Source organism: Rhodofomes roseus, assembly GCF_022264815.1.
Source record: "Rhodofomes roseus strain CIRM-BRFM 1785 chromosome Unknown C8Q71scaffold_2, whole genome shotgun sequence".
Lineage (NCBI taxonomy): Eukaryota > Fungi > Basidiomycota > Agaricomycetes > Polyporales > Fomitopsidaceae > Rhodofomes > Rhodofomes roseus.
The window spans coordinates 1233199-1255090 of NW_025952958.1; the positions used below are offsets into that span (position 1 = coordinate 1233199).

General features: G+C 58.7%; 8 protein-coding genes across 8 annotated transcripts; 5 read left to right on the forward strand and 3 right to left on the reverse strand.

The window, feature by feature from the left end:
• Nucleotides 1-1385: 1385 nt before the first annotated feature.
• On the forward strand, nt 1386-2248 carry C8Q71DRAFT_853315 (uncharacterized protein; the record flags this gene model as incomplete). Its single annotated transcript, XM_047926929.1, has 4 exons — nt 1386-1408; nt 1465-1498; nt 1555-1727; nt 1780-2248. 4 exons carry the CDS (start codon nt 1386-1388, stop codon nt 2246-2248), a joined length of 699 nt encoding a protein of 232 aa, XP_047783842.1.
• Nucleotides 2249-3325: 1077 nt separating this feature from the next.
• C8Q71DRAFT_853316 (uncharacterized protein) lies at nt 3326-4859 on the forward strand (the record flags this gene model as incomplete). Its single annotated transcript, XM_047926930.1, has 2 exons — nt 3326-4004; nt 4057-4859. 2 exons carry the CDS (start codon nt 3326-3328, stop codon nt 4857-4859), a joined length of 1482 nt encoding a protein of 493 aa, XP_047783843.1.
• Nucleotides 4860-7091: 2232 nt separating this feature from the next.
• C8Q71DRAFT_734624 (uncharacterized protein) lies at nt 7092-8771 on the forward strand (the record flags this gene model as incomplete). Its single annotated transcript, XM_047922404.1, has 4 exons — nt 7092-7304; nt 7361-7703; nt 7759-7983; nt 8039-8771. Coding segments are annotated over 4 exons (1109 nt in total), but the record flags the coding sequence as incomplete, so codon positions are not given.
• Nucleotides 8772-8804: 33 nt separating this feature from the next.
• C8Q71DRAFT_221467 (S-adenosyl-L-methionine-dependent methyltransferase) lies at nt 8805-9885 on the reverse strand. Its single transcript, XM_047917104.1, has 4 exons — nt 9547-9885; nt 9389-9470; nt 9134-9325; nt 8805-9077 (listed from the first exon to the last, which is right to left on the reverse strand). The coding sequence occupies exons 1-4, from the start codon at nt 9753-9755 to the stop codon at nt 8898-8900; spliced, it is 663 nt and encodes a 220-aa protein (XP_047783845.1). The 5' UTR covers nt 9756-9885; the 3' UTR covers nt 8805-8897.
• Nucleotide 9886: 1 nt separating this feature from the next.
• On the reverse strand, nt 9887-11406 carry C8Q71DRAFT_221570 (S-adenosyl-L-methionine-dependent methyltransferase). Its single transcript, XM_047917105.1, has 4 exons — nt 10708-11406; nt 10569-10650; nt 10328-10522; nt 9887-10273 (listed from the first exon to the last, which is right to left on the reverse strand). Exons 1-4 carry the CDS (start codon nt 11136-11138, stop codon nt 10094-10096), a joined length of 888 nt encoding a protein of 295 aa, XP_047783846.1. The 5' UTR covers nt 11139-11406; the 3' UTR covers nt 9887-10093.
• Nucleotides 11407-12367: 961 nt separating this feature from the next.
• C8Q71DRAFT_221705 (Man1-Src1p-C-terminal domain-containing protein) lies at nt 12368-15593 on the forward strand. The gene is made up of 7 exons (XM_047917106.1): nt 12368-12725; nt 12781-12855; nt 12919-13071; nt 13120-14604; nt 14659-14750; nt 14805-14908; nt 14974-15593. The coding sequence occupies exons 1-7, from the start codon at nt 12438-12440 to the stop codon at nt 15375-15377; spliced, it is 2601 nt and encodes an 866-aa protein (XP_047783847.1). The 5' UTR covers nt 12368-12437; the 3' UTR covers nt 15378-15593.
• A 620-nt stretch (nt 15594-16213) lies between these two features.
• Nucleotides 16214-18535, reverse strand: C8Q71DRAFT_698543 (UEV-domain-containing protein; the record flags this gene model as incomplete). The annotated part of the gene is made up of 6 exons (XM_047920028.1): nt 16214-16333; nt 16390-16492; nt 16688-17243; nt 17908-18028; nt 18094-18332; nt 18397-18535. The coding sequence occupies 6 exons, from the start codon at nt 18533-18535 to the stop codon at nt 16214-16216; spliced, it is 1278 nt and encodes a 425-aa protein (XP_047783848.1).
• Nucleotides 18536-19871: 1336 nt separating this feature from the next.
• C8Q71DRAFT_853322 (uncharacterized protein) lies at nt 19872-21612 on the forward strand (the record flags this gene model as incomplete). The annotated part of the gene is made up of 4 exons (XM_047926931.1): nt 19872-19989; nt 20055-20222; nt 20287-21144; nt 21233-21612. The coding sequence occupies 4 exons, from the start codon at nt 19872-19874 to the stop codon at nt 21610-21612; spliced, it is 1524 nt and encodes a 507-aa protein (XP_047783849.1).
• Between the last annotated feature and the right edge of the window lie 280 nt (nt 21613-21892).

Genomic DNA, 21892 nt, shown 5'->3' on the forward strand with positions numbered 1-21892 from the left:
TATCTCGACTAGTGTTCTCATGTTGAGCCTGAAGAGGCGATTGGAGTGGCCGGTGAGTTGATAGGCCCTGTCCAATATCCGACTCAGTAAGTTTGAACTTTGACTAGTACTACCACGATGTGGCCGAACAGTTTCTGAGAGAACGTGATGTACTACGTATGTCGGAAAAGTCGGAGCAACGTGAGTGTACTCAAGCCAAGCGGATGACGCCGATCAAGCCCGGAAGAATGCTCCCTGGTGGAACAGCAATCTGAGCCTCTGCGGGACACACCAGGGGTGCTAAGGAATCGCAGAAGAGCACAAAGAGCCACATGCGTTGTGGATATATAGGTAGTGCAAAGAAACGAGGCGGGCCACCCCGGTCGGCCATTAGCCAACGTGTGCGCAGCATGGCGCTGCTGACTGAACGGATCACTGAGAGAACGTCGGCGGTACTGGACAAGACCATGTAGACGGTATGCTTTGTTCTAGGGGGTACGTTATCTCGTGCGCAAGCCTTGGAGAGATGCACTATTTTCGCCACTCTAAGACAGACACCCTGCGCCGCTCAAAAGATCCGGTACTGCCACGAGCCACAAACCTATGGAAGACTGATATATTCGGACGTACGAGGCGCTTTCGCCAACGGTCATGAGTAAGGATAACAGCAACCGGTTTTGCAATCCCAATGAGGCGTAGATGCGCCTCAGTGGTCGCATCCTCGCTCGAGGGCGGTGACGCGGTGCACAGCTGATCATCGCATTGTGTATCGGGCCAGTCAAAATGGGCGATCGGCAGGATTGCCGCGGGAGGCGTCTCCGTAGCCGCAAAGTCGACCTCGGACATACCGCTACGAAAGGCAGTCGACCGCCCCCGTCCTCGTGTACGCCGCATGCAAATCCACCGGATATGGCAGCCGCACTCGACTGCGCGATACCACACGGACGTGGCCGAAGCTTCCTTGCCAGAGTATGTCAAGTGCGACAGATTGTTGGCTTCGTGGGATCTGGAGGTGCTGCGAAGCGGAGTAGACTTCGAGTCTTCGCATTCGACCAACAACATCTACTGTCGATGCGGGGGACTCTAGCCGCGGAGGCAGAAAGGACCAGTGGAAACCCAGTGCCACCCGCACTAGTCGGGACACGCGCGACATGGAAGGGACAACCCTGCGCGGATTAGATGGCGGGTCCTGTTGACGGGCGTTGGCGCTTCATCGTCGCTCGGAGTGGTCCCCGAATGGCTGGTGGCGGTGGCTATGATACGGGCAGAGAAACTAGGTGGCCATGGCCTCGTTTGCAGAGAGTATAACTATGGGAGATTAATCGCCAAGGGTTCCCCCAGACCAACCGACATTGACCACTACCTCACCTGCTATGCATCGTTCGTCTTCGACCCTGACATTGACCATGCAACGTACTCGGACCATTGTGTGAGTCGACATCTAGGCGGTTGTAGCATATCAGAATCTGACGGTCACCTTTCCAGTGTAATGGGACCGCCAGGCACGGGGAAAACGACCGTGAGTCCGAAGTCGTTCATCAGTGAAGCAAGCAGAAGGACTGACACAGAAGACAGTTCGTGAATGCAGCAACGGGCGCAACGCTGCGTATCGGCGATAGTCTCGACCCTTGCACAATAAAAGCTCAAATAGCACAAACACGGCTGGGTCACGAAAATATCGACGTCGTCGATACACCGGCGCTGGATACAGAGGGGGAGCGCGCAATTGCAGAATACCTGCATCAACGGTGAGTGACTTCTGTAATCCACGAGGAGGGCTGACCTGACAATGTCCTACAGCAAAGGAACGAACACGGTCGTCGGTGTAGTGTTCGTCATCGACCTCAACGGGAGGGTGGGCCAGGAAACCATTCACAGCTGTCACAACCTGCGCAAACTATGCGGGCCAAACAGCTCGGCCAACGTCATATTCGTAGTCCACGCTCCGGGCCCCGAAAGCCAGGGATTGGAGGAGAGGGGGAATGAGTTGCGCGGAATCAGTCCGTTTGACGAGTTCTTCAGGGAAGGGGCCTCCATGACCTTGTTCGACGGCACTCGCAAGTCCGCCCGAAACATCCTACAATCATTGACACACAAGCAGCCAATGATACTGGCGTGTCTGACCGAAAGACGCGGCGCGATGACGTCCTCCAACATTGATCGCGAACTACCGTCCCCGGATGTTGCACGCTCCGGCTGTTGTTCCCACTGGTGGCCCTGGAACAAATCCGCCAGTCACGGTGAACCGGAACCCGTTCGTCGTTATTAGGTTATATACACTGCTGCGTATAGTGGCCTGCGTCATTGAGACTTGTTACTTCTGTGTAGCCATAGCTTTTCCCACTTACGGCTTCCCCCTCATACGGACTCCACCACGATCACACGCGTAGATGCAATACTCTGGAAGCATTGAGTAGATGTAGATTGTTATTTATACGACTTACGAGACATGTGAAAGAAGCATATCCGCGTGTCCAGGATCTGCGTGCCGCTGCACGTTCTCTGTATGATGTGCGCTCGACGCTCGTCCACGCTCAACGTTTCAGGGTCGTTTGAACGGCGTATCAGGAGGGCACTGACAAGAGGTTGCTATCCTTGTGGGTTGCGATTCATAATCGCAGCGATCATAGATGCGCAGACTCACGTCTGACGATATCCCGTCTACCAGTCTCCCACAGGATCAGAGCGGGTGGCTGTCACGGTGGCTACTGTACACCAGTGACATGTTGGTGACTTGGTTGTATACACATCCGTCGATGCCTTCCACGTACACAGCCCGCCCTCCGACGTATCAATCACAGCGGCACCGCGTCTGTCTGAGGGATGTGAACAGAGATGAGAACTGCCGGATGCTGCGCGGACTTGAGCAGCAGACGGTAGACCCCAGAGGGCGATGGAAGGCCGGAGTCCCACTGGTGCGACAGAGGCGTTCATACAAGCTTTCTGGAGAGACGGAGAAGAGAGCCTCGCTGCGGCCGCATGCTGGGTGACGAGGGAGAAGAACGGGACCCGCAGTGCGAGTGATGTGTGTGACGTGCAGAGGCAGTCGAGGCTCGAGCGCCCAGGGAGCCCGGTCGCGAAGGCACGGTTCGAGAAAAAGCCCGCCGCCGTCTCCAGACCCTGCGTTTGTCAGTTCCCCTCCCCATCCTCCTCCTCCCCGCAGGCTGAGCCTCCCGCGTTCGGGGTACCCTCCAGGACACTAGCCGTGCAGTGTCCTCCTCCCGCCAGCTGTGCTGTGCAGTCTGCCCGACCGCGTCGAGCAACCCCGCCTTCCGGACCCGCCCGGACCGGGTCCACATCCTTGCATGTTCTGCAGTCCAAGACTACTCAAGACCACTAATTCGCCATGGCCCTCCCGTCGCGCCCGAACGCCCGTGTGGGCCTCCCCGCCAACCCGCGATCTCGCTCGCTCGCTAGGCGACCAACCGCCAGCGTAGATGTCCGTTTCTCCAGAGAGGACATGTCGCGCGAGTATGTGCCCTCCCGCCCTGCTCCGACCCCTCCGCCCACATCGCAAATGCGACCCACTCGCTCGATGACGGACATACGCTCTGGCGCTCCGCGCTCGCGCTCGCTCGATCGCAGTCGAGTCGCCCGCCCTACTGAGACTCCGCCGCCCCTCCCCGCCGCCCCGAGTGCATGGCAGGCGCGCGAGGTCGAGGTATCGCAGAAGGGTGGAGATGGACCTCTTGGGTCTCTCAGGCGGTATGTCTCCCAGAGAAAACGTACAGATGGGACCATTACATCCTGGGGATCGGCCTCATCCGAATCCTCCGCGTCTGGGAACTCTCTGCGTTCTTATGCTTCTTATGCCTCGTCCCAGACGAGCTTGGCAGATGACGACATGAAGACTACGAGTCCAACAAGCCAAGTTGGTACGCCTGGCTCGGTGCCAGGCAGTCCCGAGAGGTCCCCAAGCTCGCTTGGCTCTTCCCTGTGGACTCGTGTAGCAACTGCTGCGGAAAGCTTAAAAGTAAATGTGGGCAAAGCCATCTCTGCTACTGTGACTACTGAGAACGGCGAAAGTACGTTTATCACTCTGTTCATTGTGGTCTGTGTTAAGGCGTCCTTGTCCAGGCACTCCTGATGGACAAGAATCCGGTCTCTCCAAAGCTCTGAAGGCATACCACGTCGACAAGTCCAACGGCGACGCCAAGGAGCTCCCTGACTGGCTGTTCGAAGGACGCGATCGCGAGATTGTCAACAGGCTGCGCGGGCCCTCCCTTGATCAACAACCACCTACAGCGCCATTCGCGGCCCGTGACGACGCAGCATCTCCCATCCCGCGCTCCGCCGCCACCTCCCCCATCCCCGAGCGTGGGCGCAGCCGAAATCCGGGCGCGGGCCTGCGCGATCGCTCGCTCCCCCGCCGCGACGGCAGCGTATCCGGCTCCCTCCAAGACTCCGTGTCGTCGGTGCACGCCACCGTCCCTTCGCGCGATAACATGAACCGTCTCAAAGACCTACGCCTCGCGAAGCGCAACGCGCGCGTACGCTTCGAGGGCCATGATGACGAGGAGCCTGTGCCCCCGCGTGCTCCGTCGCGCACCGGTTCAGCGCGACCTGTCCCGCCCAGCGCGTACAAGGACGTCCCCCTGCCCGAGGTGGCCCCGCTTCGCATCCGACCCCGTGAACCCAGCCAGGAGAGAGGGATCCCCGCAGTGCCTACCCCGCAGCCGAGGGGAGCCTCCCTGCAGAGGCGGCCGACTGGTCTGCCAACCCGTGCACCGAGTCGTGAGGGGCGGCGCTCTGCGGAAGAGTCTGTCCAGGGCAATCCGACGCCCTTGGTGAGGCGGCCGACCGGTCTGCCCCTGCGCGCACCGAGCCGCGAGGGGCGCCGCATCGGCCTCCCGGGGAGTGTCAGGCCGCAGAGGGTCTGAGGGATCGTTGTCTATGCCTGTTTGATGTCACTCGGACTGGTCATGCTGGTCATGCTTTCTGCTCACACTTGTTTCCTCCCATCCATTTACCGATACAGCTCACTGTCATTCTAGATTCCGTGTGTCAACAATAGGTCTTTGTCGGCGGGGGTTTCTGTTATTCCTATGTACTAGTCACTAATCGTGCGTGCTTTGTTCCCTTACTTTTGCAATTGTTTTTGCTCGCTCTACACACTTGATTTTGGAGTAGCCGCTGATACAGCTTGATGTACTATAGAGAGCTGCACGAATGCTCAGTTACGAACCATCTACGATGCCAATTTTGCGAAGTACAGTTCGCATCATACCCTGTATCTGGCTCTTGTTCTCGGTGACGGCATCTCTCGGTCCCGACTCCGAGAACGCACTCTCGACGAACGTAAGCTGTCGAATCAGTGGTGATGAAAAGCATGGCAGCGCGTTGTAAGTGTGTTCTGTTTCTATCCCTCCCAACCGAGCGGCGGTCCCGGGCATTGCTATGTGATCGTGAATGGGCTATGTGATATGCAGACGTTGCATTACATGCTGCTTCCTGAGGGACGCAGAGTCTCGCAACGCTCAGGCGAGTATATAAATACAGTGCTTTGAGACTCTGTGCCCATTCAATTATCCGATTGACGAGAAGCGGACAAAGACTTCATACCGAGACACCCCGCGATACGCGAAGCCTCGCCTGTGGAGGGCAGAGGGACTTCTGCTGTAGTCGCGCTGTGATTGGTCGGTTGGAAGGAGCATACCGAACGCCCGACGAGGCGCGCGGTGGGGTGCGCCTTGCAACGCGTCGTCGCCATGGTCGCAGGTGATGGTGTGGCGAGTGACCGTGTGAGAGAGGTGTTGCCATGTCGGGAGCATATCGATGCTCGCTCGCCCTGTCAGGACTCGGACAGTTGCAATCACCACTGAATCAGCGTGTTTCTCGTAAACACGCTCACTCTGCCTGGTCAACACTGCGTCTCAACCACGTCGTTGCGTCGTGTTTCTGTCCGGGGAGACTCAAACTGTGACGATCATGTCCGAGGCTCGCTCGGGTGTCGAGATGCTTCAGTGCTGCAGACCCTCAACGGGGCATCCGTCGGTGAGTCGGGGCGTCGGGACTAAGATCATCGATCCATAAAATAGTTGCCATATTATCCTCGGGCTCGGACACGCCGGGGATGCTCGTCTGCCCCTCGCGACCGACGAACTCGGACTGATCTGATGGAAGGGCGGGTCAGGCCCTCCATTTGCTGTAAGCGAGGAGCGATGTCCTTCTGGAGACCAGCAGGACGACGCGGGGTTTGATTAGGTCCCCCAGCGCCGGCGGGCATTGGCTGGGGCACCGGGCAGGCGCAGAAACCGACCAATCCCCTGATTGCATCGTCCGGTTCCTCTCGCGAGGTCCGCGTCCATATGAATCATGTCCCCTCTAACCTATCTTCTCGATCGTCGCTATGGCCCTGTGTTCGATCTCCCCACGCCTCCGTCCACGCGTCGGACACGATAAAATGCGCACATCCGCGTCCCTTTCGCCAACCTTCTCCTCCCCTCCCTTTCGTTTTCTCCTATCTTAGTCGAGTCGATTCTCGACCCTTTCGTTCCTTCGTTCGAGGTTCGTCACTTCGCCGTGCCCGCCATGGACCCGCCCACTAACGAGCATCCGCAGGTCACCCTCTTTGATAGAGAATACAAGTCGATTTCCTCTGGGAGGTTTCATAGCGTTCCTTCGCTCGCAACGACGACGCACACACCTTGACGGTATCACTACTAGCCCTCACCTTCCTTTAGTCGCGCGCTTCCACGATGGTTGGCTTCACTTCTGTAATCGGCGCTGCCGCGCTCTTGGCTTCCTACGCGTCTGCACTTCCCCGGCCGGCCATGGATATGTAAGTCGTCCCTCAATGCACTTAATGAGCCCTGGTACTCACGCTGCATCCAGGGGTAACTCCGGCTCCGGCTCTGGCAGCTCAGGCTACGGTGGCTCCGGCTCTGGCAACTCTGGTTATGACGGCTCCTACCCTGCGATGTCGTCTGCCATGATGGCCCCTCCGGCCATGATGTCCGAACCGGCCATGATGAGCCAACCGGCCATGATGTCCCAGCCTGCCATGATGTCCCAACCGGCCATGATGAGCCAACCGGCCATGATGAGCCAGCCAGCGATGATGAGCCAGCCAGCGATGATGAGCTCTCAGGCGATGATGAGCTCTCAGGCGATGATGAGCTCTCAGGCGATGATGACTTCTCAGGCGATGATGACCTCGCAAGCCATGATGACCTCCGAGGCCATGATGACTTCGGCTGCCATGGCCACGGAGACAGCAATGTCGTCTGCCGCCATGATGACGTCTAGTGCGGCTGCCATGTCCATGTCCTATGGATCAGGCAGCTCGAACTGGGGCGGTGACGGCTACTCGAACTGCGTGCAGCGTAAGCATTTATAGTTGACACTTCGATACGATTACAGTGCTGACAAGGCCCAACAGAATGTGTTGCTTCCTACGCTCCCTCCGCCACCGTCACTATGTCTGCGACCGCCAGCGCCCTGGCTAGCGGCGCGGGCATGACCCACACCATCTACGTCGCGCCTACTCAGGGTGTCCTCCGTATGGTGCCGTTCGCCGTAAACGCTAGTGCCGGTGATACCCTCCAATTCGTCTGGGGTGGAAACAACCACACCGTCACGAAGAGCAGCGAGCTCTCCCCCTGCAACAAGACTACCGACGGAACTGCCTTCGCTTCCGGCACGCACGACGCGGGCTTCACCTTCGCCGAGACTGTTAACGACACCAACCCTGTCTTCTACTACTGCGGCACCCCCGGTCACTGGTAAGTGATCCTGGTCATTCAGTTGGTGGCGCGATGGTTGACAATCTATCCACAGCCCGAAGGGTATGTTCGGTGTCGTCAATGCGCCCAACGTCGATAACAACGGCGCCACTTCCGTTGCGTCCATGATGCCCGCTATGATGGCCAACAGCTCCACGCTCTCAGCGATGTACGCCGCTAGCAACATCAGCAGCAACCCCATGGCCGCTACCTGGGGTGATAGCATGGACATGGGCAGCATGCCCGGGTGGTCGCAGTCCCTCATGGCCGAGAACGTTGTGTGCGTCTTGACCGTTCCCGTTTCATGCTTGGTCTGTTATTGATCCTATGGGCAGGTACACGCGTGCGTTCCTGGCTGCCAACCCGAGCGTCATGAGCGCCGATGGTACTATCAACATGGCCGCGGCTAACGGCCAGTTCGTCGTTCCTCAAGATGTCAGCCAGTCCCTCAGCAGCGCGGGCTCGGCGTCGTCGTCTGCTTCCGCGTCTTCGGCACCTGCATCCGGCTCCGCCGCGGCGGCAGGCATTGCGGCGGCGTCGTCTTCTGGCGCGCCCTCTGCCTCACCGTCCACGGCCGGCTCCACGAGCGGCGCACGCGCCAACGTTGCCTCCGGCGCGCTCTTTGGCGTCGCCGCCATCGCCGCGACTTTCCTCGCGCTCTAAGGGAGACACCGCTCTACTCCCTTCGCTCTCACGAAGTGCTGTTATTTAGGAGATACCGCTAGTACACATCTCACGGACTATCGGTGCACGCGCCGCGCGGGATGGACCAGCTAATTCGTTCGAACTCACGGACCTTTCTGTTTCGTTCCTGTTAGCCCGTCGTGATATCGCCTCTGGAACTGGTGCACGGACACTGTATCGTCGATACTTCGTTGTTCATTTCCCTCTTGCGATTGGACACTGTGATCTCCATACCTCCCACTTGTTTTCTCAGTTACCGTATTCCCTCGCGTGCGAGGAGAAGGCTTCACCTTCCCCACACTGCTTATAGGTACTTAGCTACTGATCGCCAATAGTATCAGGCTAGTGCCATGCTCAGTGCATATTCGTTGCGTGCGTGCAGGTTTGCGGCGGGATGCACATGTGCGTGTTGGCGCTGTTCGGAACACATCGACGGGAAAGGCACTTCCACTTTGCTCTTGCAACAAGTCTGCTACAAAAACATTCTTGCTTAGTACGTGCGACGCTACGTTACAACTTGAGGATGTAAGTGAAGCCATCCCAGCCTTTCTCTCCGACAGTCGATATCGTGGTAGCCTCCACTTCATGGTCAGTCTTCAGATGTTCCAAGAGCTTGCGGACGCCTTCGACGTTCGCATCGGTATATGCGGGATCGGCCACCTTGCCATTGCGCACTACATTATCCACGATCTGATAGTATTGGTCAACGTCAGGTCGCGTTTCAATGGTAATAATACCCGACGTACGATAACTGATCCCTTTCTTGTGAGGCGCTTCGCCTCCAGATAGTACGTCAGGTTGCTCGGCTTGTCTGCGTCGATGAACACAAGGTCGAAGGGCCTGTCTCCGGGCATCTGCACCAGGGAGTCGGCGGCAGCGCCTTGTATGACCTTCACCTTGTCCGTCAAATTGGCGTGGGCGATGTTCTCCCTCGCAACCTGCGAGTGAGTAGTTCAGTTGCGTGTGACAACTTGAAGCCAGGTAATATACCCGACACTTACATTGACATGCTTCTCATCGAGTTCCAGTGTAACGAGTTGGCCGTCTTCGGGGAGCGCACGGCCCATCCATATAGAGGAGTACCTAAAGATGATTCCTTTAGTACACATGCCACAGACGTTTGAGGTAGTAACTAAGTAAGGTCGGGAGAGAGACTCACCCTCCTAGCGTTCCGACCTCAAGAATCCTCTTCGCGCCGATCGATCGCACGAGAAGGTTGAGATATTTCCCCTGCGCCGCACTGACAGCGATGTCCAGCAATCCGTGCTTCGCGCTGTTTGCCCTCGTGAAGTCAAGGACCTCATCGGACGCAAGAAGGAAGCTATTGTGATAGACGTCTGTGCGAGTCCAATCTTCCTCCGGCTGCATGGCGATCACTGGTGACTTCTGTTCAGTATAGAGGGCAGGCTGGGGTGAGGATCGCTAGCAATTCTAGGAGATGCACTCGTATTTATCGGACCCCTAGACTCGTAAACCAGTCACGTTAGGCACGGCCTATCGGACCCCCTCCTATGACTAGGTGCCATCGTGATGTTGAGTCTTGACTCCTTACGCACATGACTCAACAGCGAATTCCCGACATCGGAAGATGCAACTGGGTCGACATATCATGCTGTTCCTCAACGATATCGTACAACGGTCCCATACTCGGTTGGACTCGGTATCAGTGACGCTACTTGGGTAAGGCCATGGACGGCAGGCGCGCTCTACAGCTTGAGGATGTAGGTGAAACCATCCCAGACCCTCTCTCCAATCGTCGAGACAGTCGTAGCAGACAGCTCGGTGTCAGTCTTGAGGTGAGCGAGAAGCTTGCGAACACCTTCGTTCGGACCGTCTGTCTTAGACAGGTCTGCGACGGCGCCCTCGCGCACGGTGTTGTCGACGATCTGCAAAGTCAGTGAACCTCAATATGCATTCAGGAGTCAGAAGGCTGCACATACAATGACGGCTCCCTTCCTGGTGAGACGCTTAGCCTCGAGGAGATAAGTTAAGTTGTTGTCCTTGTCGGCGTCAATAAAAACGAAGTCGAACGGCTCGTCGCCCGGCTGCAACGTCTTGAGCGAGTCGGCGGCAGGACCCTGGATGATTTTTACAACATTTCCTAGACCTGCTTTCGCGACGTTTTCGCGGGCAACCTAGACTGGTCAGGAGAGAACTTCACGACGTGCATGACGAACGAACCTGAGCATGATGGTCTGAAAGCTCAAGAGAGATTATCTCGCCGCCCTCTGGAAGAGCGCGGCCCATCCAGATAGAGGAGTATCTACGCGATAGGTCAGCAATGATTGAAAATACAGTATGGTGAAAGACGTGAACTTGCCCTCCGAGAGTACCGACTTCGAGTATCCTCTTCGCACCAATGGTGCGCACCAGGAGGTGCAGGAACTTGCCCTCAGCGGGGCTAACTGCGATCTCGGGCAAGCCCTTCTCGCCGCTGTTCTTCCGGGCAAACTCGAGAGCCTCATCCGGAGCAATCAGGAAAGAGTTGTGAAAGCGGGCAGACCGCCCAAAGACCTCCTCATCGGGAAGGTAAGCGGAGATCCTTCTGGTGCTCATGGTTGCTGTGTTGGGCGTGTGTGGGTTGGCTGTCAGGTCGCGGGGGAACTGGGGCCTGGAGAAAGTGCGCCGTCCATCGCCCTTTTTATACGCGTACCGGCGCAATATGACGGAGCCCGTACGAGTCAGGGGATGAACCGCGGAGGTCCTCACACCCATGGCCGCAGTATGCAGGCACATGGATCGCAACGTCATCTGTCCAATCGGTGGTAATGAGCAGGGGGAGAAGTCAGGAGCTCACGACGCTGAGTCGGCCCAGTGATGCTAGCGAGATGTGTTGTAGAAGTAGTTGGCGGCTTACCACAGGCCGCGTATCTTGTCGGCACAGCAGCGACTCGCGCCGGCCGCGGACTGGAGCGGACCAATACACTGTGGGGAACCTGCGGTCTATCACAGAGAATTGGAAGCGGAGGGCGCGAGACACGGGCTCGAGCAGTCTGAGCAAGTCGATCACACCACTATCTGATAAGATGACATACGAATCAGCTCGGCATACCGTAGCATACCGTGCGTCGGCAGGTCTCAACAAAGAAGGATAGTGAGATGACTCCTGCAGAGGTGAGCAAGTTCGGCCGCATACGCGCGTACCAAACCGAGGTCCGGCACTGTCGGACGCAAATCGGACGTGTCTTGGTGTTTTGACGTCCACGCGGTCCCCCAAGTGCGCAGCGAGGTCTTGACAGGAGGGAGTAAGCTTTACGCTGATTCATTTACATCGCGCCTATGGTAGAATGAGCTCCTTCCAGTTCGCCGGAGGCCCGGCTGGTTCTGGAGGACATGTCATCAGAAGACTCAGACTTCTACAGCGACTGCGTACGAACGTGGAATCATCAAGGTTCCCTGCTTGAAGTGCTTCATTGGAGCATCTGAGCTGCGACGCTGCATGCATGACTACCGTGCGTGTCCACCACTGCAACTCCTGAAGATCAACTCGAAGTCCACACAGTTATATGAGTCGTCACGTTCTCTCCATATAGTTGTCTTGAGTCGTTACGCCTTCAATGCAGTGTCTACCAACGTACCTCATTGCATGATACATAGTCCCACGTCGGCGCACTCTGCCAGTGAATGACTGTCCATGTTCGCTGTCAGACATTACGCAGTCGTCATCGAAGGCGGCCTCAAGGTTCCTCTGGGGCCCGGGCTCGGAGGTCGCACGTATGTATCATACTAGTAGTCAGTGAAGTTGGATCAGTTATTCGCTTTGTTCAATCTCCATAACTGTAGGCACTCACATTGAACCTACATGCTCAAGTCGGTTGAAACCGAACATGGGCTATCAGATGTCGGATGTGAGATGGACTTCGCGCGATGTGCATTGTGTAAGATGCAATGCAAGCTTTGGGGAATGTGGCAAGATGTGTATCACGTGCGCGACGGCGCGTATCTTGTGAGACGCGCTGTCGCGGTCGTGAGAAAGTTGGCGCGTTGTGACCTCGACACGAACCATCACCTCCGCCTGCCGTCACACACGCCTACCACGCGTCGCGCGCCATGTCGCGTCTCACCGCCGCCCAGGTTATCGCCCTCGGCGAGTACCTCGACGCCGACTTTGACCCCAGCACTCTCACCGTCGCCCAGCTGCTCGGCGTATTTGGCTATCACAACGTGAACTATCCATCGCAATATACCAAGCCGAAACTTGTCCAGTTGTTTAAAGACGAGATCAAGGTCAATGCGAACAAACTGCGAAGACAAAGAATCAAGAAGGAGAATAGCCAAGCTAGTGACGATGGTATAACCGATGGTCTCACTGGGCTCCCGATTAACGAGGGGAAGAAGGCAAGCGATCTCCACTTGTTCACAGGCAGTTGGGCCAATGCTAAAATACGGACAGCCCGTTACGAGAAAATCTTCACGACGTTCATCACGAGCACCTCCGCAACAGACTGAGGACCCCGAGCCTGCTCCTGTGCGTCCTCGGATCGTTACATGTCTACCGTGCTATCGCCTCTCTTACTGAAGTTTCATCTAGGCGAAGAGACGACGGTCATCCGCCCAGCCTTCTCTTGGTGGCCCGTCCCGGCAGAACTCGAAGTCCACGAAACCAGCAGAGCCCGTCCTGGTCGAAGAAAGCGAGCCCGAAGAAGAAGCTGCTCCGCGCAAGGTGGGGAGAAGTAAGAAGAGTGTATGTCTGATATCTGTTGGTCGATACAAGCTCTTATCTTCTCCATAGACCACAGATGCGGGCAGTGAAACGCGCCGCGTATCACAAGCCTTCCCGGAAGAATCGGGCTGGGAGGATAACAACATATTTCAGTCCGGGGCCGAGTCTTCCTCGCCAATCCGTCCCCCGCCCCGACGCGCTCGTCGTACCAGTGCGTCGGCACGGCCTGCACCCAAATCGCGCAAATCCATGTCCGCACCACCGAAGTATGTCTCGGAGTCGCCTGAGAGGGGCACTGAGCCAGCTCAGCCTCCAAGAGCGAAGCCACCATCTTCTAGCAAGCCACCGTCCTCGGCCAAACCACGCTCTAGTGTCAAGCCTCCCTCTAGTACTTTTGAACCTCAGCTCCCGCCGGACGTCAAGCGTGAGACACGCTCGGGCTCTCGATCGAGGATGGGGTCTGCTGCTCCGGAAGTCAAGCAGGAACGACTGTTCATCGTTCCATCGCAGGTGACTGAGGAAGACGAATCGGACATGGAAGAAATGCAGCAGATGGAAGCTCTTCGTCAGGACATCGCGTCCCCCGTCGTCGAGGCAGAGCCCGCGGTGCCAGTAGTCATGGACGGCTCACAAGAACCCGAGGGCGACATTGTCTCAGAATCCGAGGAGTATGCCGACGGACAGGTCGCCGCAGTGTCCAAGCGAATCTCGGAAGGTGGACAAGTCGTGCGGCACCAGCCAGAAAGCGAGCCTGAGGGGCACTCGCTCTTCACTCGTCTGATCATACTGTTGCTCCTCTTGTCAAGCTCTGGTATGCTCTACGATTACAAGCACGAGTCTTCTGGAATTGGCTTCTGCACTGCTGGGACTGCAACGAATGCCGTTGTCGAAGACAGGCGGGCACGGGCTGCAGCAGTCGAGCTGTGCCAGAGAGAGAACAGGACCACTCAGTACGTGTCTAACACGGACTCAGCCACGTCTCCCGTCCCCACTGGTACGGCCTCGGTGTCTGGCGAAGATTCTCAACCTGCGAGAGAGAATGCCGTAGAGACCTGCCCTCCTCCTACCTTCCTGCCCCTCTCACATCCTGAGACGTGCACGCCTTGCCCCCGATACGCGACATGCACGCCCTCTTCGGTTACGTGCGAGAACGGCTATGTTCTCCGTTCGCACCCGGTTCTATATTACGTGCCCGTACCCGATTATTCGCCCCCTACTCAGCTCTCCCATACGACATTTACGCGTCCCAGGAGCTTGTTCTCGACCGACGTGGACGTCCCGGAGTTGATCTACTCTGCGGTCTCAACCCTGTTTGACGGCTTACCCGGGCTTGGTCCCGTTGCATTCCCGCCGCGTTGCGTCGCAGATCCTCGACGTAGGCGGCACATCAATGGAATGGGGAAGAGTATCGAGACGTTCCTCGCCGCGGAGAGGGGCAAGCGTCTCTGCTCTGGCGAGGGTGCTAGCCTACCCGAAGACACGGAGATAGCGCAAGCCAAGAAATGGGGTAGGGAGCTGGAGAAACTAAGGGACGAAAGCATGAAGAAGACGTCGGTAAGTATGTCCTGGATCATTGTGCAGGAACCTCGCTCATTACGCGATGCGCAGCCCAATTTGCTCCCGCTGTTCAACGACACATTCAACGAAGCTATCACCCAGCTAGTCGATTGGGGAGTCATCTTCATGGCTGAGGACAAAGAGTGCGTACATGACGTTGGCCGATTCTGCACTCCTGCTCACCGAGCTCGTTCTAGTGGCACCCGATACATCGCTTCCAAGAACCCCTCGTTAGATGTATGGTGCACCCTGACCGTAAAGACGCGTGAGGCCTGGACCCAATGGAGGGCCTCCGTCATTGGTACGTCGAGATCCATTGTTCTTGCGCACCCTCAAACACTACAACTTCTGACCATCGCCGTACAGGAAGCGCCCTCTTAATCCTGAGTGCCTTGGTTCTTAAACGCCGAAGGGCCCAGAACGCGGCAGAGAACGAGCGCGTAGCGGGTCTGGTGCAAATCGCCCTGGACCTTCTCCGGAACCAAGAACTAGCGCATCACACGGACCCCGTCACCGCGCCACGGCCCTACCTGTCGTCGCTCCAGCTGCGTGACCTCGTTTTGCAGGACGAGCATTCGGTGAGCGCCCGCACGCGACTCTGGGAGCGCGTCGAGCGCGTCGTCGAGGGTAACGCCAACGTTCGGACCAACCTCGAGGAAGTCGAAGGAGGTGACGAACAGCGTGTCTGGCAATGGGTTGGGAGTACAGGAAAGCTTGGTGCTCCCTCAGGTGCAGGCAGGCAGATAGCAGCGGCTGAGAGTGCGCCTTGATTGGGCGTCGTTGCCATATGCGTACGTGCGCTGTTTTCGCCTTTCACTTCTGGCTGGTCCCCTTCCCCCCTGCTGCCTACTGAACTATGTATTCGTTGACTTATGTTCTTCCATTCCTGACTTCTGCTGTCGTCTTCCGTCATGTCCATGTGCTGCTCTGCTGTCGGATCCTCCGCTGTGGAATTGGGGTCCTCCCCTACTACCTATGTTCTGTCAAGACTGCTGACTGTACTACTACGATCTATATCTCCTACGGTGCCTGTGGCTATCCATGCTTGTTCCGAAGTAGACGGAAGCTGTCAACTGGCTGTTGTTGTTCTAGACCCATGTCATACTTATTTGTTCTATGAAACGAGGGTGCCGAGTACGAGGGTCCGAAGTGCCCAATGCGAACGAGGGTGCCAGCTACGACTTCCGACTGACGCACGGGCTCTAGACCTGTATGATATAGGTTCGCTGCAATTGTGTGCAGAGGCGCTTGGAGGCCAGATGGTACAATTGAGTTGCTGGCCTAGATCGCGAAGACGGAAGAAGCAGCGGATCGGGCAGCCAGTCGCGCACCCGCGAGCACTCTGCGAATCCTCTAGTGTGTCCCGATGGTGCCATAGGATCGTTGATCGTCCCACGCGGTAGGGTCAGGTCAGGAAGGTCTAGATTCATCGGAGTGGTACAGCATCAGAACCCGCCACCCAGCGGGGCTTCCCTACTACCTGAACCACGTAGTCCAGATCCGCGGGCGAGTACCCTACTCTGCCGGGCGGTCACACCAGCGAGGTGCGCGCCCGAAGAACGACACGCAGCAGTACACTCTCGTCCTTGTTGTTCAGTCGGAGAGGCTATCTCCACTCCGCTGGCATTGTCCACCTCATGTCGGAGTCTCCTGGGGGCAGGCCGGCCTGGATCTTCTCGATGAGAGCGCGCTTCATGAACTGCTCCTCAGCTAGTGCTCGGCTCGTCTGGAAAAGGCAATATGTCAGCGAGACGTGTCTGCCGCTCAGAGTGATTCACATACCCTGATAAATTTCTCCAGGTCCATTCGGCCCGAGTTGAGCGCGCGATGAAGATGGTAGATGGTGTCCTCAATGGCATTATCTTCCGCCACAAGGTTGATTAACCTGACACGAAGACATGTCAGTGAAAATCAGCGCGCCATGGAAGACATAACGGAGAGCAATGAATCGAGCGGTGTAACGAAGACCCATGCAGACAGAACATGCCATTCGCTGACATGCCCGCCGTGCGCGCAGGCTATCACCATTCCCAAATGTCACGGCGCAGCCGACCCGTCCACGCAACGCAAAATGACTCACTGATTATGCACGATCGTCGTCGAGCACACGAGCTCGTCAACCTCCGGATCGCCCTTCCGCCTCAGCTCCGCCACGTTCCTCGCGCCCGCGTCCACGACGCCGCGCATGCGCTCCGCGACGGTCCTGCACACGTCGCGCACGGCCTCGAGGCGCGCCATCTCGTCGCGGATGGCGGGCTCGCCCGCGAGGAGGTCCGCCTGGTGCGCGCGCAGGCGCTCCGCGTCGAGCGCCATCGCCTGCTGGAGCGACGCGAGCTCGGACTGCAGCTTCGCGTGCACCTGCTCGTGCAGGCGGAGCAGCTCCGGGTTCGGCGGGCGCGGCGGCGCGGGCGCGGACGGCGGCGGGGTCGCCACGGCCTGCGCGGCGGAGAAGTCCTCCGAGTCGAGCAGGTCGGGCGGTGGGATGTGCGGAGCGGGCGGGGGGGCAGGCGCGGGGACAGACGGAGGACTGGGCGCGGCGGGTGGCCTGTGGTAGTGAGGCACGTAGCTTGCTATTGGCTGGGGAGAGACGAAGGGCGGGGGTAGCGCAGGAGGCGGCGCATCAGTCTGCGTGCTACCTGCTGGCGATACAGACAGCGGGTAGCTTGGCTGCAGTGGCCCAATCGAGGTGACCGACGAGGTCGGTGGATGAGGTGGGATAGGGGGCGGGAATTGACCCAGCGGCAATGCAGATTGAGTGGTTTGCTGTGGCCGAACATGTCGCAGATCGACGTAAGCATTCCCGATTGGTACCGGAGAGCTGGCTGTACGAGAGAGGGGTGTGGGCTCGCCGGCGGGAACATCGATCGAACGACCTGGTGCATGGGGAGTGTATGTCGGGGGCACCGGCGAATTAACGATTGATTGAACGCCTGATGGCATCGGGGGATGCGGCGGGACAGGAGGCGGCGGGCGCATGCCAAGGGCCGGCTTCGCATCGGAAATTGAATAAGCATAACCGTACTCAGAACGTCAGCGGGGAACAAAGTGACGGTGGTGATTAACGTACATTACCGAGAACACCGAGAGTGGAGGTGTGAACATGGGAAGGTGCGGGCGATTGGAGGCCGGGTGTTCTGGAAATCGACGCTACTACCGGACTGATGGCGGGAGTGCCCGGTTTGGCAGGAAGAGGCGGAGGCCGATCATTACTCGCAGCTGGGACAGGGGATGCTGCCTGTGGAGGCGTAGGAGCATGCGCACCAGGTACCGGCGGTGGAGGTCGCGAATAGTAGTCCGGACTTGCCGTCGGGCGGGGCGATGTGGCGGGTTGGGTCGCCGCGCGCGCAGGCCTGGAATACACCGGAGGAAGGCACGAAAAACTGTCTTGCATTGCTTCGAAGAGAGCGACGACACTGCACCCCTGTGGTGGGTTGCATCCGACGTCAGCATCACACGGGCGCGTCTTCGTCGCAGATGGAGACGCACCTCGGGCTTCCTCTCCCAGTTGCGCAGGTACTGGACTTGGCACCTTCCGCTGACGTCCATGTCAGGACCGGGGCGAACAAGCATGTCACTCGTGGGGACGACGTATGCGATAGGGGGTTGCTGGGGGTACTCCCTGGTGAGCCATACTGCGACTGGGATGTTGTACGACGCGGCGCGGAATGTTATCGGGAGGAGACCGTGCAGACAGAGCAGGAGCTGGGTGCGGCCGTCGTCAAAGGCTGCGAAAAGACGAGAGGATGAGCACGGATGGCAGCACGAGACCGCAGGGGCGCTGTACTGAACTGTAGACGTCTGTCTTTGGTCGGATGGTCGGATAGCGGGTGAGGGCGGCGTCGACGTGGTGGAAGACGGTGTCTGTGTGTGTGTAGGGCTGGATGTTCTGGCGCAGCCAGCTGTGCGTGAGGTTTTCGTGCGAGCCCATCGCCAGACGCGACGAGGAGCGTGCCAGACTCGCTGCCTCCACGCGGCCCATGCTTGGCGCCGGCGGCGACACAGACGCGGGGCCAGGGCCGGGGAGCCGGTGGCGGGGTGGCGGGCGGCGGCGTGTGGCAACTCCGGCTGAAGGCGCGGAGGCCCGGGAGCCGGTGGGCGGCAAGTGGGCGGTGAGTAGCAGCGTGGTGCGCAGGGACACCGGCCGGGGCGCCGTGCGCTGGGAGAGGCTGGGAGCCTCAGGCTGTGTGCAGCGTCTGCGGCGGCGTCTGCGGGCAGCACAGCAGCGAGACAGCTGACAGTGTACTGACGGCCGGGTACGCTGGCGGGAGGCGACCTGAGACGGAGTGCCGGGCCAGGGCTGCTCGTTCGAGGGCATCGGGTCAGCGCAGGTACGTCCGCGTCGCCGTCTCCCAGATTTGCTTCCGCTGCGAGCACGATCTGCCACCGCGCGATGCATCTCGCCCACCGCGCGCGGTCGCAGCTGCAGCCTCAGCGCGGCCTCAGGCCTCAGCCTGCAGGGCGTCGAGTGACCGGCGAGCGGGCGCAGTTCCGACCCCTTGTCGTCCGTTCTGGGCGACTCGCTTCAAGCTCCTTCGGCCGCGGGTGTCCCGTTCGGGAAGGCTGAAAGAGAGCTCGCTCGGTGCGAATTCGCTTCGTCGCCGGCACACCACATGAGAAGGGCTGCCCAGGGCTCCCCTGTCGCCAGCCAATTGTCCGGACACCCCGCAGAGCCGCAGCGGGCGTGCGGCCACTATCCTGCAATTGGCCGCGCCCTGGCGCCCCGGAGAGCCAGCGCCGCACGCCCGCTGCTGTTCGCCCGTAACGTACATCTGCGCTGGAGCTTGGCTGGCAATAGTCACCGGGTCCAGGTCGCCCGTGGGTCCCCCGCTTTTGTTTTCCATTCCCGTCCCAAACCATCGGACGCTCGCCCACCCGCCCGATCCTGCCACACGCCGTCCGCTGCCCCTAGCGACTAACTGCATATCTCCAGATCAGTGGGTCGCCCTTCCCATACCCGGATCACGACGCCTCTCGGCTCCCTCTCCAGCGCCGAATCGTAGCTCTGCACAATCACCACACTCGACAGCCATCCTATCAGCAGGCGGGCGCTACCGCTCTCGGCTCCTTCGAGGGCCTATTTCGCATATATAACCCCTTCTCCGTCCCCGCCCTGCCTTCTCTTCTCCCTTTGTACCTTCCAAATATCGCCCACCCATTTCACATGCTTTTATTGTCTTCCGCTCGTAATGTTACGGTACGCTCACCCTCAATGCACGCCCCCTCGCGCCCTCACCTCTCGAAGCTCCTCCACCTCGAACTCGAGCATGGAGTCCAACGAGCCCCAAAAACACAAGTCCCTCACACCTCAGCGTAAGCACCACAAGCTGCTCAAGGATGGCAGCGAAGTGTGGTCCCAGGAGGTCGAAGTGCTTTTTGTTGACGGTCAGACCTGTTTTACGTATACCGCAACGGGCTAGAAGCTGATGCACGGACGCTATCCATCCTAGGTCTGCACAAGTATTGGGAGTCGCCCTGGGCCACCTACTCCCGCGGCCGCAGTCGCTGGCGCAACCAGTTCATGGTGGACCACTTGAAGAAACATGGCATCGAGCGGTCAAAGAAGCAAGTCGCGAGTCACATCCAGGTACTGCGCAACATGTGGAGAGGCGAGCCACGTACGTCCGCACAGACAGTGCCGCACAGCTTCTGACTCCAACATATGGCTGACCCCTCATCCAGAGTTTCACCTCGTCGCCGGCGGAGAAGAGCTATTTCAAGAGAACGGCCTTCTCGCATCGCCTAAGCACAATGAGGGCACCATTTCGCCTGAGTCCTCGCCGCCGGCCATCCTCGACTCGCCCGACTGGCGTTCTTCGTGGTCTTCCTCAGCGTCGTCGGCGCCCGACTTCTCTACCTTTCCGATGAACTTCGGCGCGTCGACTTCGGCGCAGTGTCTCAGCCCCCCTGCGCGTACCATGTCCGTGCATCACTCTGACCCAGCGCTCCCGTCCTTTGCGCCCGGAGCGGACTATGCCACCGTCACGCCCGCTAGCATCGCTCGTCCGCGCTCCTCGTCGGTCCACCTCGAACCGCTCACTCTTGGCCCGTCGCTGTTTAATCTTCCGCAGAGCACCATGCCTGACACACCCGACTTCACCTTCATGCCTCTGACGTCCCTGTCGCCCAACCGGCTGTGCAATATCAACCTCTGGACCGACAGTTCGCCGATGTGCCTCATTGACATCGACAAGCTTACGTCCGCGTCCGGCACTCCCTCAGCGTCCGGGCAGCGTCCGCCGCCCTTCCGGATACTGCTCCGTCTGCACTTGAAGTATCCCTCGCACGACGTCCACAACCTGTCTGCCTTCCAGGGCTTCCACGCGATGGTGTCTTTCGCGGCGCCCTGGGCGTCCTCGGCAAAGTGCCACACCAAGACGTGGGCAGGCAAGACATGCACGAGCCACGAGGTCGGTCTACTCGAGCAATTGAATCCTCAGCAGCCGCAAGCGATGCTGCCCGGTGGTGACGTCCCGTCGTCCATGCCCATCGCTCACCTCCCGCAATCAGCCCTGACGCGGTGCCGGTGGCTCGAACCCAGTACGTGTGCAGCACGCCCGTGATGCCTTCCTCTCCTGCACGCGTTGTCCTCATGTTGACTGAACACGCGTGTAATTCTTCCCCACAGTGGTCCAGACCATCTCGCAGCAGATTGTCGTTGACAGGGAGGTCCTCGCGGTCATCCTGTACACCATTGACCGGTCTGCGCCCGCGACGCACGCGCCGGCTGTTGAGCTCATTGGGTTCCACAAGTACCCGTGGCGCTCGGCGTCCAACCCACAGCCTCTGGCATCCCCGCCCATCTCACCTGTGACATCGTTCGCGTTTCCCGGGTATGCGGGTCCTCCCACCCCACCGACATCGCAACAGCAGCTGCAGCCGCCACCACCGCATGTCCCAGGAACCGGCAGTGACTTCGTGCTGCCATCCGGTATGGACTTCAGCCACACGGCGACAGCGCGCGGTCCCAGCCGCATTGGATCAAGGGACGTGCAGAAGTTTTTCTGAACCATCTGATCCTGCGTGTTGCCATCGAGTGTCCACTGACTCTCCTTGTGTCCTCCCCCACCGCGCCGGGCGTAGCGTGCGAACGCCTGCCCCTCACCTTCGAATTCGATTATTTCTCCTCGGACGTTTCAACGAACTGTCTTTTCCACCTGTACGCATCACCCTTCCCCCTGACTCCCGCTCCGTTCGGTGCTGTATCAATACGTACCTTGAGATTATTTGTAGCAATGAAACTATTCGATCGCCAAAATAAATGTAGCTGTTAATCTCCCTCCTCTCT